The sequence below is a fragment of the Desmodus rotundus genome, chromosome 7 (genome assembly GCF_022682495.2).
Source record: "Desmodus rotundus isolate HL8 chromosome 7, HLdesRot8A.1, whole genome shotgun sequence".
NCBI classification, from domain to species: Eukaryota; Metazoa; Chordata; class Mammalia; order Chiroptera; family Phyllostomidae; genus Desmodus; species Desmodus rotundus.
The window spans coordinates 72,458,281-72,474,741 of record NC_071393.1 but is presented as its reverse complement, the minus strand read 5'-3'; the positions used below and the strand labels follow the sequence as shown (position 1 = coordinate 72,474,741).

Below are 16,461 nucleotides of genomic sequence, written 5' to 3'. Positions count from 1 at the left end.
ACCCCGTGCTTGTGCTTGTACCCAAGTGCACTGGCTCCATACAAGAGAACCTGTCAGCATGTAAGATGCCAACAGACCCTCACTGGCCAACATGCTGTCCTGAGAAATGACACCTGTCCTCAGCCCCTGTCCACTCTGAAAAATAGTCTTCAGCTTTGCTCTAAAAAGAGACCGGCTGCTGGCCACATGCTGGCCTGTTTCACCCGGTGAGGGAATGGAGGCTCAGAGGGTGGCTCGGCGAGGTCACACATCTTATTGGATTAAGAGCTGGGACCAGGATAACATGCCTGTCGTGGTCACTCGGCACCAGTTTACTGAGCCTGGCTCTGTTTGAGGGGAGTCCTGTAAACCAGGTTCCAGAGGTTATTTCATCTTTTCTCCCAGAATGCCGATGTCTGTTTTTACATAGCTGTTTGCCCAGCCAGCCAGCCAGGAAGCCCCAGCTCCCATGTGGAAATAAGTCTCCCAGCATTAGTCTGCATTGGCCCCCACACTCCCCTCGTTGGCACCCCTCAGGCCAGGGCCACAGGACCCTGCTGGGAGGCTCCGCCTGGGGAGTTTCCATTTGGCAGTGCCTTCCCCTGTCACGGGGAGGGACGCTGACAGGAGCCATTTATCACACTGACAATCTGCGCTGTGCTGGGGCCCAGCTGGCAGGGCTGCTGGGTCGGGCCCACAGGACGTCTGCTGACGCCAGCAGCCAGCAGCAACAGAGCAGCAGAGAGCGACGGGCGCGGAACCAGGACTCCGGCCTGTGCTGCCCCACCGGTGAGGCAGTGTTCTGTTTGCAAGAGAGAACATCAGTTGGAACTTTGATTTCTTTTGAATGGCAGGCATAGTCCCCTCGTAGAAAAATACTTTTTGGGAACTTGTTGTTCTTCCTACACAGTCCTTAACAGTTTTCCCAAACAATGATTTTCCCTCCAACATAGGATTGGAGGGACATTTCTCCCTGCTGAGTGGCATTTGATATAATATTTGATATTATAATACTTTGGGGTGTGCGATTACGGGGATAATTCTTTTAAAAACAATTCAGTATGTTGCACTTATAGTGGGAGGGATATATAAACGAGTTCACTGGAATGAGTCATGGGAATTTTCTCATAGAACCAGTAAGATAAAAAAGCTTTGTGTGTCTCTCCTAAGAAGTAGTTTTGGTCCTAATCACAGTTTTCTACTCGTGAGTAATCACAGCACAGTGAAACAGGGCTCAGTTCATTTACATTTACATCATTTAGGTTTTAGATTTTCTCATCAGTGTGCTATTAGTCGGGCAGGATAAAGTATGTAGAGTGAAGTAACAGCCCCCAGCCCCTCCCCCACAATCTCAGTGGCCTAACAAAGCAAACGTTTACCTTTCACTCACACTACCAGTCAACAGGGGCCTCTGCCAATCACAGTGGCTCAGGGACCAGGATGTGGGAAGCTTCATCTTCACACCAACTTCCATGCTCTCTGCAGTTGTGGAAAGGCAATGGGGCAAGACATTCAGTGGCTCTTATATCCTCCCCTCAAAAATCACATTACTTCCACTTATCTACTGCTAGCTAAACTATGCTACACAGTCACACCTGATTTCAAAGGGGCGAGTTCAGAAGCAAAGAGCTGGAAATACCCGCACCACAAACTGCCACAGGAGCCCTGGAGCAGTTAGACTGCTCCTCCCTCTTGGGTGTCTCACGTGAGCAGAAGGGCTGTTTGGACAGGGACACGATAGCTGCAGTCATCACTTACACGGTGATCTTCTGGGGCATTTCCAGTTTCACATGTGCTGTTTCGTTGTCAACCAGAGTCAGTGCTATTGTGCAGCTGGGAAATATGGGCACAGAATTAGCTAACCAGGCTTCATGTGCCCAACTCACTTGGCCTCTGTTCAAGTTCAAAGTAATTCAAACAGGTTTGTTTTAGCACAAAGGTAATAATTATCCTATTAACGTCACCCACATTTATTTAGCACTTTGAAAAGTTAGAGTGGTTTCACACGTTATGTTTGATCTTCATAACAATTCCATGTGCTAGATAGAGCAGGTTTTATTATCCCATTCTTAAGGCAAGGAAACAGCTGGGGAATGAGAGGGTGAGTGGGGGAGGGGCTGAGGGAGGGGGAGGGCGGTAGAGAGCATGCAAGTAGGGCAGGGAGAATGATAGTCTTTTGTGAATTCCTTTTTTCCCCTCTAACTTCAGCAGCAGAGGTGGAATTAGTACTGAGATTTTTCTTCTACTCTGTATTCTGTAGAATTTAGAAGTACCAGTGTCTACCCAAATACAATATTTGAATTAACTAGTGTGTTGGATTAACTAGTACACGTCCACTTCTGTCTAACGACCTTTGGTGTAGAGAGACCGTGCTGTGGGTAAAATCAGGAAGATTTCCTGCCGCCATTTTGGTCCTCTGAGTAGAGGACGTACAGGAGAGGAGGGCCAAGAGCTCCTCTGTCCCACAGCAATTCCAGGCCATCAACTGAACAGAGGCAACATGCCCTCAGATGTCCCAGAACACCAGAGCAGCAGTCCTGATGGGTTTCTTTCCCCCCAGTTCTCTGATTACCAGAATTACCTGGTGAACAGCTGTGTGAAGGAGAACCCCACCATGGAGCGCTCCATTGCCCTGTGCAACGGCATCTCGCAGTGGGTGCAGCTGATGGTGCTCAGCCGCCCCACCCCGCAGCTGCGAGCTGAAGTCTTCATCAAGTTCATCCAGGTGGCTCAGGTGAGTGATGGAAAAAGAGTAAGGCCAGGGCTACGCGGTAAATTATCCCCTCTTCCCACAGCCAAGGCTTTCCCTCCTGAGCCACAGTGGGATTAGTTGCCTTGAACTGTCCTGGCATCTCGTCAATGTTATAATGAAATGATGTTGACTGAAACAATGTTATTTGAGGACCTACAGTACTATGAACACATACCTGAAATTTCCCAGAGATTCCAGCCTCTCTCTCCCAATTACTGACCTATTTAGGCACTGACATTGAATAGAAGAAGTAAGACAGTCCTTGCCCTCAAAAATGCAACAGTCTGGCTGATTTGGTGTAAAAGATGTACAAGGTTATGCTTAATCTTACATTTTTCCAGCTCTAGACAGCCTAGACCAGTGTTTCTCAAAGTTGGTGCACAGACTACCTGCTCTGATATTAACTGAAGGTGTACTAAAGCACAGATCCCTAAGTTCAGCCCCAGATCCGAGCAATCAGACTACCTGGGCTTGGTGCAGAAATCTTTATTTTATTTATTTTTAGAGAGGAAGGGAGGGAGAAAGAGAGGAAGAGAAACATCCATTGATTGCCTCTAGAATGCTCCCCGACCAGGGACTGAACCCCCAACCCGTGCGAGACGATGCCCAACCAAATGAGCCACACTGATCAGGGCAGGTCCAGAAATCTTTGTGTTAAACAAGTATTTTGGGTGATTCTTAGAAGCCACTGACCTAGATGGTGGTCCAAAGACCATCAGCACAAAGGGAAGGAGATGTGATGCCTTGCTAGGCTTGGGATCTAGTGGTCTGGGATTGAGCCTAAGGGGAGAAAGGAACAGGAAATTGTAACACCTGATAGCTAACATCTGACCAGTAGAAGGAAGACGGCACAGAGACAAGAGGCAGCCTCTGAGCTCACATGTAACTGACATGTTCAGTGACTGTTCTTATCTGTTTATGTATCGTAGAAGCTCCACCAACTACAGAATTTCAATACTTTGATGGCTGTGATAGGAGGCCTATGTCACAGCTCAATCTCCAGGCTCAAGGATACAAGTTCACACGTCCCACATGAAATCAATAAGGTCAGTGCTACTGTCTCTTCTGAAGCTTCTTAGCAGCATTTCTAGGACCAGCATCATTTCCTCCTTAAGGGGGTGACCCAGGAAGCTTTTATGAATGACACCACCCCGTCAACCAGGAAAAATACCAAGGAGGCAAACCCCAAGAAAACCCACAGAATGAGGACATCACAGATTTGAAAGTGACTGTGATTCAGTCTTGCCTCAGTGTCACTGCTCGTGTTCCTGCTGGTCAGTTAAAAGAACGTGTGCCTCTCTCCCACACTCATACACTGCGGACAACTCAGGCACCATCTTTGATACTGACTCCCTTGCTCCACAGTGTTTTCCCAAAAGGAACAGTGGCTCAGTTTGCATGTCAAGTGTATGTATATAGTGACACATTAAAACCCTGCCTCTGCAGATCCCTTGGAGAATGACATTCGGGATAGTTGAATTTTCCCAGATAATTGGAAATGAGCTTTTCGCGTGCCATTTTGTAATAGTGTTTCATTGAGGAACATTTTTCTTAAATATCCTAAGTATTTGCCTACATTCTTAATTAGATTTTACAGAATTGATTTTAATCCTTTATAACATAAGGCTGTTATAAATATAAGCCACTATGATATACTGAAGATGTCAGTGCAGCTAAGGGTGGTATAATGACTGCTCTTTGAGCATTTTTATCTCATTTAAAAGGACCAACCCTCCCTTCCTAAACTCAAGCCCCAGTCCTCCCTGGCTGGCACAGGCTCTGTTCTTAGGGAGAGACATCAGTGCCTCATTCTCCCATTGTTTTTCCCAGGTGTTCTGCCTCCTCTTGGGTCTCTAATTAATTGATCATCCTGCTCTCTTGCGTGGCTCTGAGGATGATGACCCACCCCCTCCTGGTGATCCAGTCGCCTGAAAATTCCCTAAGAGTTCTGCTGGGACCGGGTAGAACAACTGAAAAGATTGCCCATGTGTCAGAGGTGACAGAAGGACATAGTCACAGAGATTAATATGCCTTTTCATCATCTCACTAATAAGACATAGCTTGCTTCTCTTAAGGTCAGGGTCCCCCACGCTAGTGCTTCCTTGTCTGTGCTGCTTGCCCCTCAGGGGGGTCTGCATGGTGAATCAGTTAAGTCTACCTTAAAGCAAGCATCCCCCCAGTAGTTTATTTCACCTTCAAAAGAGGAGAAAAATTTATTTTTTGCTGTTAATCTCTCATCTGTGAGTACCTTCCATATTCCCACCACCTGCAGTTTGTGTGAGGAGGAGGCTCTCTTGCCAGGTCAGAGTGACTGAGGGAGGCCAACTCCAAAACCTCAGGATCTTCCTGGACTGGGAGAGGGGGATGACAGGGGGAAATGGTACATCTTAGGCAACAGTTTTATTAAATGAATTTCTGGCAGTGTTTAAAATGGTAATTTTGTGTTGGAACATGATTGGCAGACAGTCTTTACTTCCTGTCTTTGCTTCTGAGAAAGCTGGTCATCACACGTGGGGGATGAGGTTCTATGAATTGCTTGCTGACCCAAGCCAGGCGTGTTGGGAGAGAGCACCCAATCTGGCTGCTCCCTCTTGGTGCTGGTGAGCAGCCATGAGCCTTCCAGGACCGAGGCAGGGGCTGAGCTCTGATGAAGAGCTCCCTGGGGCCTCTGCCCCATCCTCCACGTGTCCTTTGCTGGGAATTGGTCTGGTCATTCAGTATCTCCAGTTCAGGGTTTCAGTCAGTGAATGGAATGTCACCTGCTACCTAGACATGGGCCCATTTTAAGAATCATTAAGATAATGAGGCCCACAGAGCGCAGCATGAAGGCTGAAACATGCCAGCGACTACAGAAGCTCTCCATGCTTTCCCCCACGCCAGCGACAGTCAGCACTCCTAGTATATCACACTCCAAGTGTTAAGTAATGTGATGTCTCTGGAAGGGATCAGAAGGCACCAGGGAAGGAAGCTGCATGGCTGGGGACAGAGATCAGAGGCACATATTAGTCACTGTATACTTTTGTACGTTTTGATTTTTATATCAGGTGCTTACTTTTGAAAAAAAATTTTAGCATAAAAATGCTAAGACCTCATTTAAAGTTTTCCAGTTATATAGTAGAATCAAGGAAAGAACACCTATGTTTGTAAATACACCCTGTGACATTTGATAAAAGCTGGAGTTTACATTTGGGAGTCGTAATCTGCACCTTTTAGGTAACTCACCCCCTGCCCAACAGACTGGGGATGGGGTGGAATCATGGTAGAGGCTGAAAGTAAACGAGGTGGCCATTGCAGACAATGCAACTTGCCTGGCACGTAGCAGTACTGGCTCTCTTCTCTTTACAGGTCCTGGGTGAGATGACTGAGCTGCTGTCCTCCTGCAGAAACTATGACAACTACCGGCGAGCCTATGGGGAGTGCACCCACTTCAAGATCCCCATCCTGGGGGTGCACCTCAAGGACCTCATCTCCCTATATGAAGCCATGCCTAACTATCTGGAGGATGGGAAGGTGAACGTCCACAAGCTGCTGGCTCTTTACAATCATATCAATGAACTGGTCCAGCTGCAAGAGGTGGCACCACCCTTGGAGGCCAACAAGGACTTGGTTCACCTGCTGACGGTGAGGCTCACCCGGGGGAGTCTGTGACTGAGCATTTTCTGTGTGCCAGGGACCACTCTCTGCATCCTACCAAATATTAGCTCAGTTAATCCTCATAAAACCTATGAAGTAAATACTGCTGTTATTTCCATTTTATGGATAGGAATATAGAGGCACAAAGACCTAATTTTCTAGAGGATGAGACATGGGTTTACACCCAGAAGGCAGGACCCAGCAGCTGTACTCTTAAGCAGTATGCCCTTCTGACTCCTAGGAGTGTTTCCCTCTCCCTGCAAGAGCAGTCCTGGGCTCTCCAGAAGGAGCTGAGGGCAAATCAGGATACAGGCTTGTACGAGATGGAGACAGTGTGTTCTCATAAAAAAGGACAAAGCAATGAGTTAAGAAAAAGGGAAAATAGGTTCATTGTTTGGATTCCTATTCCTGGAAGCATTTGAGCCAAGGCAAGGCGAGCACTTACAGTGGTGCAGGAGACCAGGATGTGCACCGCAGGTGCGCGGGGGGGGGGGGGGGGGGGGGGGGGATCAGATGAACTCCCTTCAGGGCCTGCAGTTCTATAGGTTCACCAGCTGTGTCACTGTGGTCACGTAACTCTAAGTCTAGCTGCTATCTAATCCTACCCTTCCTCTAACCACGAGGTGACCTTGGTCTTGGCCTTAGATATCATTATCTGTAGAAAGATGTACAGAATCTTAACTTTTGGGGATCACAAGTCCTGTGATGAAAGCTGTGAACATTTTTCCCAGAAAAATACACATAAGCCATATACACAACAATACTTTTGAGTTCTGAACTTCCTAAATCCCATCCATAGACTAGGTTCAAAGTGAGATTGTTTGTAAGAAGACCTCTCTCCTCTAAAATTTTATAGTTCTAATACATGTGGAATTTATTACTCTTGCTACTGTTTAATTATGCCTGTTACTTAAACTGGGTTCTGGTCCAAGAATCCAGCGTTACCAGTATCAGGCCATGCAGACTACCCTTCCAGGCCATGTCTGCTTTGGGGAGGCCAAGTGCAGCGTGGGCCATCGGACCACACAGAGCCTAAACCATGTAAAGGCTTACCGATGAAACTGTAGTTTAAATGAGGCATCTTGAGATTTCTCCAAAATCTAAAAACATTTTAACCAAAAAATTAATGCTTGCCCTGTTATAGTAGTAGTTGCTTCATCCTCCAAACTGTGAATTAAAAAAACCTTCTAAGAGCCTAGAAGAGTAAACCACTGGAGATGAAGAACCAAGAAAGAAATACAGCATCCTAGCAATTAACGCTGTTGTTGTGACCCACAGTTGTCCCTAGATCTCTACTACACTGAGGATGAAATCTACGAGCTTTCCTATGCCCGGGAGCCAAGAAACCACAAAGCCCCAGTAAGTTTTCATATTAAGACTCTTGCAAGTAACAGGTGCATTCATCTGAAGGGATGGACCTTTACTTTAGGTTCCTAAGAGTATTGTGTTCCTACTGTGTGCCCAATCTTGTGCTGGGAACAGTTCCTGACCACAAAGAGCCTACAGTCTTGAAGGGCTAAGACTGATGTGTGAATGGTAAATAACTACACGCCATAAGAGCATCAGAATGAGTAGTGGAATCGGTCAGTGGTTTGCAAATTCGAGAAGGGAGATAGTGGTGTGGGCTGGGGTGACCTCTCCCTATTATAAACTGGCCCCACATCAACTTCCCTTCTGTGATTCACTGCTGGTAATGTGAGCAATATTCACAGTATCAGAAGCCAACTTCAGAGGGTTTCCAGCTTGATAGATAGAAAAGCCCCATCATTCTAAAGTCATCTGGGTCAGAGAGCGCAGGCTGCTAAGTCCTGTGACCTCCCGTGTGGAGACCTCAGATATAGCACTCCTGGCACTGCAAAGTCCCAACATCCCAGGTTATATGGCCCCGCCTCTCCTACAGGCAGGTTTAATAATTCCAGTGTTCCTTCTGAATGACCAATAATTCCCCACAGGGTACTGGGAAGCTTCCCAGCCCCCAAACAAGTAGAACTCAGGGGGAGAGAGTTGCTCCCACATAAGAAATTCAGCTTGCCTGTTCAGGTGGCTAAATTTCATTGTCTCTATAGAAAAGATCAAATTCTAGCTTCCTACTGTAATGACAGATGTTCACCGCAAATATCTGATAAATTCCATTTTCAGAATGTTAGAAGGCATTTCAATGGAAAGGGTACCTTCTCCTGTTTTCAGAAAAGATTTTAATTTAGGCTAAGCCTTAAATACTTAAAAGAGTGGATTCTCATCTCAGCTTGTGTAGGCCTCGGATTTTTTTTCTCGTGTGTCTTCCTGCCTCTTTGCTATTTTTCTTTTCATCCATATCTCTACTTACTAAGTAATAAGTAATAGAGAACAGAGGAAATTTAAGTGATCCACTTTACTCTTGGTTCATAGCTTTGGCAAAGGGTTTAACAGAGAAGGAATTGAAACATAGGTACGTTGAGAATTTTAAATTATCTGCAGATGGAGATAATGTATGTGAGGAGCATTTCAGAAACAGTGAAACACAGCACTGGTGCTGGCCAAGATTACTGTTTTGAATTTCACTGCGTGGGCTCTCTGCTTCTTGCCCTAGCACACAGTTGGGCGTGGTCTGCAGTGGTCAGGTAGTGGCAGCCATGAGGCAGTAGGAAAGGAAGAAGCTGTAGATTGTATTGCATTGTAATTACAGGGGTTTCTCTGATTATTTCATTTTAGCCACTAACACCTTCAAAGCCACCAGTAGTAGTGGACTGGGCCTCTGGAGTATCTCCCAAACCTGACCCAAAGACTATAAGCAAACATGTCCAGAGGATGGTGGATGTAAGTACAGCTGTGTTTCAGCAGACAAAAGCAAGGGGAGAGAGGGAGGGCCACAGTGGTAGACCCAGAAACCACTTCTCATATTGTGCCTGCAGAAGAGTTCCGAAGATATTCAGTTCACTGTGCCATATATGCTGAGGGGGTGGTATGTAACGTTCATATTTCTACATTTATCCTGGTTCACTCCAGGATAACAATGGAAAAGGAAGAGCCAGAAAGTGGACAGGACAATGAGCAGTTGAGGATTAAGAGGGAGAAGGGAGCTCTTCCAGCTGAGCTAAAGCTTCACAGAAGATGCTGTCTGAGCTGAGCAGTGAAAGGGCCGAGCAGAGGGAGACCACCCCTCTGTGCAGGGAGCAAGGACACTAGCCGGGATGATAGCATAACTGATATGCGAATGGATCGAAAGCACCAGGCCACCCTCCACACACCTTTGCGGCAGCAGAACGAGATTGTTTCCTTGTTTCTTCTGTTCAGGCTGAGGAGAGGCTTTTATCAGCCCCTCCAGCCCCTTTGTCATTTGGCTAAAGGGAGAAATGACTGGTTTCTCTTTGGTAATCACCAAAGAAACTCCTTTTTTCACAGTCTGTCTTCAAGAACTATGATCACGACCAAGATGGATACATTTCTCAGGAAGAATTTGAAAAAATTGCTGCGAGTTTTCCATTTTCCTTCTGTGTGATGGACAAAGACAGGTGAGGATCACGTGGTCATGAGCCCTCTGGTAAAAACAACTTACGGGTGTGTCACTGGAAGAACTTGTAAACATGGATGTGTTGCTGCTGAGACCACTCACTGAACGAATAGTCAGGCTGAGATGTCGGGGCTGAGAGAGCAGTCCTCAAACGAATGCTTATCTGGCTTTGGTTTGGCCCACAAGAGACCATGAAACCAGTTTAGGAATAGACAGCTATAAAGTTTTAAAAGTTTGTTCTTTCTTGTTTTCTCTTTGCAGATTATGAAAAACTAATATTTATTAATACTGTGCATGTTCACTTTTCACAAGGTTACATAAGTTCTACTTTGGTTTTCTATGTAAAACCAAATGCACGGTTGGTGGGTTCCAGTTTTGTATGACGTAGTGTCTGAAGTCAGAAAATGCAGCATGAAGTATCTCTCTCCCCACACACACAATTTCCATCATTTCTTTTTCAAGTCCTGTAGACGGTGGTTACATTAGTTGGGAAAACCTAGTTTAGCCAAAGAACAACTCTATAAAAATGAGTAATGCTGTCTCAGGTACTCGTTACGAGCTATTCATGTGGGCTTCTTACGAGGGCGGCTCACGGAAGGAATACATACTGTCCTACCAGTTGAGGATGAAAAGAAAGGTGAGTTTCTAAGGTGAGAAGCCACCCTCGCTCCCCTCCTCATGCCTTTGTCTGTCATTGGCCGGCAGGGAGGGCCTCATCAGCAGGGACGAGATCACAGCCTACTTCATGAGGGCCAGCTCAATCTACTCCAAGCTGGGCCTGGGCTTTCCTCACAACTTCCAGGAGACAACCTACCTGAAGCCTACTTTCTGTGACAACTGTGCTGGATTTGTAAGTTGTTCTTAAGAGTGCTTCAGGGTTGACCCTGGGGAGGAGTACAAGACATGTTACAATGACTAAGCCAGGCACAAACCTCTCGACCTTTATCAACACATCCTAGCTGAGCCCAAGCACACACCCAGAATAACCTAATCTTCAGATGCACGTTTTTCACTTGCTCTCATCCTTTCACATTGCGTCCTGACTTATTTTCCCTCTGGTCCATAGGCCTTAGGTAAATGTTAAATTTGGGATATGGTTTTTAAGTGTTATATATTCATATGCTATTCCAAATGTTAGGCAAAAGAAATGTGAGAGATCCTCACCCCTCCCCACTTCAAAAGGAACTACCTGTAATACGTCATCTGGGCTCTGTCCCACCCCGATCAGCAGTTTCCTCCCAAACCCAGTCCCCAACCCCAGGATTCTATAGATTTGTTTTTTTAGTTTGGGGTTCCGAGAAGCCTCTTTATCCTATGATTCAGCTTCTGGCGTGGAGAAGGCCTTGCTCAAATCCTGAGTTTCTTGAAAACATTTGACTCTAAGCAGCACAAACTTCCCATTTTCAATTTAAGGTCAGGAGGGACAATGCATATGAGAGAGAAATGAGGTTTCCCTCCTAGTTGTGGCAGAAAGTAGAATGAGGGAAAATCAGGAGTGGATGTCAAGGCCTGGCCTGCAACCAGACTGAGGAGTGACATGTGGTGCATTCTGTCTCTTGTCTCACAGCTCTGGGGAGTGATCAAACAAGGATATCGATGTAAAGGTAAGGCTCAGCTTTATCCAATGCACTGTTTTCCCTGGTCTTAGGTGTGCTCCTATAAAGCACTGTTTCCTCATGGTAGTTGTCCATTCAGTCCACAACTTCTCAGCACAGCCTCATCCTCAAACTGGCTTCCCTAGGGGACCCCCTGAGAGTGACTGCCACCACACAGAAGTCAGGAGCACCTGGGTGAGCAGTTATGCAGTCCCCTTAGTGAGAGCCTCTCTCTGCCCTGGAAATACGGATGGCTGGTAGGAGATTATGCTCTCATAGTCATGGAGCGGTGGATCCCCAATGAAAGGTATAGAATCACATTTGGAACAGAACTGATTACCAAAGGCCCTTGCCAGCTTTCCTTTTATCAGCAGATACCTGCCTTGTGACTAGAAAAATTCCGGACTGAAGGAAAGGAGACCTTTTATCACAAGAAAGAATAAGACCTAACAGCTGGGTGCCCAGAGGGCCCCCTTAGAGTAGGCAGTATGTGTAGGATAACCAAGACACCACCTCTTCCCTCCAAGGTACCAGGGTGCTGCTTCTGCTTCTGAGTCTCATGGTAAGGGCTACAAGACCCTGAGCTCCAGGACTGACCAGCCAAGTGAGAATGCTGGGTTCATTAGGAATGTTAGATGCCCTAAGCCAGAAGATAGTACAGGCATATGTGACTACAGGGCCCTGTATGAATGTGGTTTTCAGACCCTGGAGAAGTGAAAGACTTTCTGACCAGGGTGTCTTGTCTATAGACTGCGGGATGAACTGCCACAAACAATGCAAAGATCTGGTTGTGTTCGAATGCAAGAAGCATGCCAAGAACTCGGTAGCTTCCACAGAGAACAGCACCTCTGTGGGGCCAACATTCAACCTTTGCTCACTGGGAGCCAAAGATCTGCTCCATGGTAAGTAGGCACTGGGAACATTCATCTTGGAATGTGAAATGGGAAGGATGAGGTTTTCAGGGAGGAAAGATTACCTTTATCCTACTCTTTCTTAATAGAAACCAGTACAGATACCATTATGGAAGGCATGCCTGTACGTTATGCAACTTATATTTTCAGGTTTATACATCATCTTTGGGTACCACAGTTGTCACATAAAATCCAAATTTTCATGGAAGAAAAATGGCAGAGAACAGCATCAAGGACTGGGCCTCAGCATGAAGTCTGGAAAGGGGGCTATGCGTTTTTATATTCACCTACTTTGTTTTTTTTTTTAATAAATTTCCAACTCTTCTGACTTTTAGAATGCTGTGATGTCCTAGAACTTATCCTGCCATTTTAAGGACTCCTTTACTGCTGTTTTTTTACTTGCTTTCTTCTTTTTGCTCCTACAAAGAAAGAGAGTTCCTAAGACTCTGTCCCAAGCTTTTAGTATGTCTAGGAATTTGACAGGAATAACAGTAGAGTTTACAATTGGGGCTGGTAAAAGGAGTGTAACTGTGGTACAGAAAAGCTGGAAAATGGAAATACAAAAAAAAATTACCCATAATACAGATCCAAAAGTGACAGTGTAATTATTTCAGAGTGATTCTAACAATTTATTCTGGTACTTAAATAACAGTATACCCTATTTTGCCATGTATAGTGCATATCCATGTTTTTGGCCCAAACTTTCAGGAAAAAATCTTTTAATTTTTTAATTCAATTTTTTATTTAAATATAAAACCTATTATCATATTCCAGGGTATTTTTTTGCATACAGATATCGTTATTGCTTTCTAATTTACTTTTAATACATAAGCATACATAAAAGAAGTAAAAACATTTACATGGATACAGAATTAGTACTACCATGTATAGTGCACATCCTTGTTTTTTCTCTCAAAAATTTGGGCCAAAAAAGTGTGCATTATAATAGCAAAATATGGTAATTGTAATTTTGAGTTTTATTTGGATAAATATTTAATGTTAATTTAAATTATGTCCCCTTATGGAAAAATTAAACTAGGATCCTTACAAGGTTTCTATTATTACAGCTGTTGATTCAGATTACAACTGCTAAGTAGAGAACTTCTGTTGTTGTCCAGAAGCCATTATGACTCTATCAATCCAATGTCCTGGCTGGAAAGTTTAGTAATAGAAATATATACATGCAATATTTTAATAGAAAAGTAAACTTTAAAATTACAGCTGAGTCTTTGCAAGTCAGTAAACATAGACGGTATCTTAAAGCCCACCACCCATCTCCAATACATCTGCCCCCACTCTACTTTTCCAGGAACTTCTTTTGGTTAATATCTAGGCTGGGTCCTGGATTAGGGTGCTGGTTCAAAGAAAACCAGAATAACTCCTCTCTCCTTTTCTAATCAGTGTCAAATGAGGGTGGTGCATTTCGATACACTTCCACAAAGCCAGAACTTCCCTTTCAGAGTTAAGCTGTGCCTGTTGCACAAATGGGCTAATAGGGTGCCAGAGAGAATTCCTACCAGCTGATCAAGGCTACCTGTTTCAGGACCAAATCCCAGGGCCTACTGAAGGTATTTTTGAAACGTTGTTGGCCTATATATCAACTCTGCCCTCTTTAATTTATGAAACATTACAGCATCGAGGCAGCAGGGGGTCAATTTTTCTGGAGACACAGAAACTCTCTAGGCAACCTTTGTGCAAATGGAAAAAGATGTCCTCAGGGTAGATGCAGCCTGATACTGGCGACCACGGCATGGACAGCAAAGCCCCTGGATTTCAGTCCCCCTCACGCCTACAGAAAGATCTCATTTGAAATGAATGCATCCATCTTGAGTCTGCTTTTCTGAACTGGAGTACTAACATGTCGTGCATCTCCTCCCTACAGCACCCGAGGAAGGACCTTTCACGTTCCCTAACGGGGAGGCTGTGGAACAAGGTGAAGAAAGTAAGGATCGAACCATCATGCTCATGGGAGTGTCCTCACAGAAGATTTCTGTTCGGCTGAAGAGGACTGTGGCCCACAAGGCCACGCAGACGGAATTACTGCCCTGGATTGGCAGCGAGGGCCCTTCTGGTCCTTTTGCGCTGTCTTCCCCACGGAAGACAGCCCAGGACACTCTGTATGTGCTTCCCAGTCCGACCTCTCCCTGTCCCAGCCCAGTCTTGGTCAGAAAGCGGGCTTTTGTCAAGTGGGAGAATAAAGACTCCCTCATAAAATCAAAGGAGGAGCTCCGACACCTCAGACTCCCAACCTACCAAGAGCTGGAACAGGTACCTTCTCCTTTCTTTTCAGACTCTCTGAGAAGCGGGCCTGAACTAGGGAAGGGCATATAAACAAGATTCAGACCAGGGTGATTACTAGAATAGAGCAAAAAAAAGAAAGGAAAAAAAAGGATTCCGGCTTTCTCTCAAAGAAACCAGTGTAGGCCCTGATTTCCTTACAGGAGTGGAACAGAGTATATCCAGGGCTCCCTGTTGCCATAAAGGCGCCACTTCAAATGCCAGTGCCCACAACCCTTGACAGTAGGCTCCTGGGGGCGGGGGGGGGAAGAGTTTCTACCGGTCAGTTTTACTGTGCTGATACCACACCCCTTTTCTAGCTGGAAGTTAAAATGAACTTACCTAAGTCCTCCTTCCTTATAATTTTTACTCTGTTCATCAGGGTTATGTTTTGGGACCTCCATGGTTGCCTAGGCATATTCCTAAAAGAAGGTAGGTGACCTTTGTGCTACCAAAAAAAAGTATACTATAGCTCACCAAAGAAAAAGCTTCACTCTTAATATAAATGGGGGAAATCATTTCTAACACATCAGGTAATGTGATCTGCTATATATATACATTAGAACAGTAAATCAACAGCAGCTGACAAATGCAGAGCTGAATATAACATGTAGCAGCATACTCTATAAAATGGTAAAAACTGTGCTACCAGGAGCTGCTTTTTTTCCGTTAGGCTCACAATGTCTAATAAGGTACCTAATGGAGACAAAACGAGGTTTACCAAGAAAAGGAGAACAGGACTTCGGGAATACGGTGCCAACGATTTGAGAGAAGGGGAGAATAAGGTTTAAAGAAAAAGCAAGGAAAGCTAGGAAAGTAAGAGATGGGACAACGGGCAGTTTCCAAATAGTCTGCAGTTCTTTTTATTTAGAGAGCAAAGCGCACAGTGAGCTGGCTTAGACAAACCTCTTGTCAGTGGGTCGTTTGTTTTAACTGATGGCAGGTAAGTTACCGTACTTTGCCATGTATAATACATATGTTTTTGCCCAAATTTTTTAGGGAAAAATAAGGATAAGCATTACTACATAGGTATAATGATCACATACCATGGGTATAACAACGGGCATAATAATCCCAAGTATAATGCACACAAAACTGTGGGTGTGCATTACACACAGCAAAACATGGTAAGTCACTTTAGAGATAGGCTACCTGAGATCCAACATCATCATTTCCTTTACTAAAGGGGAGGAATGCCTCTTTGCCTTCCCCTCGCCCCCCAAAGCATCAAGGCTGGCAATGTGTTTTTGGAGGCCTATCATTATGATAATAAAGCCAACATCCACCGAGGCAGAATTCCTTAAATAATTCTCCATAGTGCACAGTGAAATTGCAAGATGGCCTCAGGATTCCCTACCTTGTTCTCAGTGTTATGCCTTCCCTGTCAGATGCCCAGGAACTGACTTAGAGGCACATTTGAAGAAACAAGTTATGTACATAATACAGTAAGAAACCCTTGCTTTGGTGCCTGGAACATAATATTAGGAGGAACATATGAAAAAAGAACAGATTTTCTGGATAAAAGGTACCCTCTTGCTCAGTGTATTTTTAAGACATGCTTTAAGTCAATCAAAAGGTGGCAAAATGTAGGCTCCACAAAGCCCTCTATTTAGAAGTAGATCTCTCTTTAGAAGTGGAAACTACCACAAATAACTTTTAAGAAAAATGAAAGACATCTTGAAAAGTGAAGTCAACAGAGTAGAAAGAACTTCACAAAGATTTGTATTTTCTAGTCCCAGATGTTTCTTGTAACTAGCTACTAAACCTCTGTGACCTGTCTGGTCCTCTGTAAAATACAAGGCCAGGATTCTGTATGTCTCTTTA

At 44.9% G+C, this 16,461-nt stretch overlaps 1 protein-coding gene across 2 annotated transcripts in view; it reads left to right on the top strand.

Moving 5' to 3' along the window:
• The window catches only part of RASGRP1 (RAS guanyl releasing protein 1), an 85,145-nt gene that overhangs the window by 60,313 nt on the left and 8,371 nt on the right, over positions 1-16,461 (top strand). The window contains exons 7-16 of one of the 2 annotated variants that reach the window (XM_024568486.4): positions 2,540-2,713; positions 3,661-3,777; positions 6,077-6,352; positions 7,643-7,723; positions 9,056-9,160; positions 9,746-9,855; positions 10,560-10,704; positions 11,422-11,458; positions 12,199-12,351; positions 14,243-14,628. In XM_024568486.4, coding sequence (XP_024424254.1) covers positions 2,540-2,713; positions 3,661-3,777; positions 6,077-6,352; positions 7,643-7,723; positions 9,056-9,160; positions 9,746-9,855; positions 10,560-10,704; positions 11,422-11,458; positions 12,199-12,351; positions 14,243-14,628 — 1,584 coding nt within the window. Of the gene's footprint in view, positions 1-2,539; positions 2,714-3,660; positions 3,778-6,076; positions 6,353-7,642; positions 7,724-9,055; positions 9,161-9,745; positions 9,856-10,556; positions 10,705-11,421; positions 11,459-12,198; positions 12,352-14,242; positions 14,629-16,461 lie in introns of both variants that reach the window. The other variant, XM_053927545.1, reaches the window with a different exon arrangement.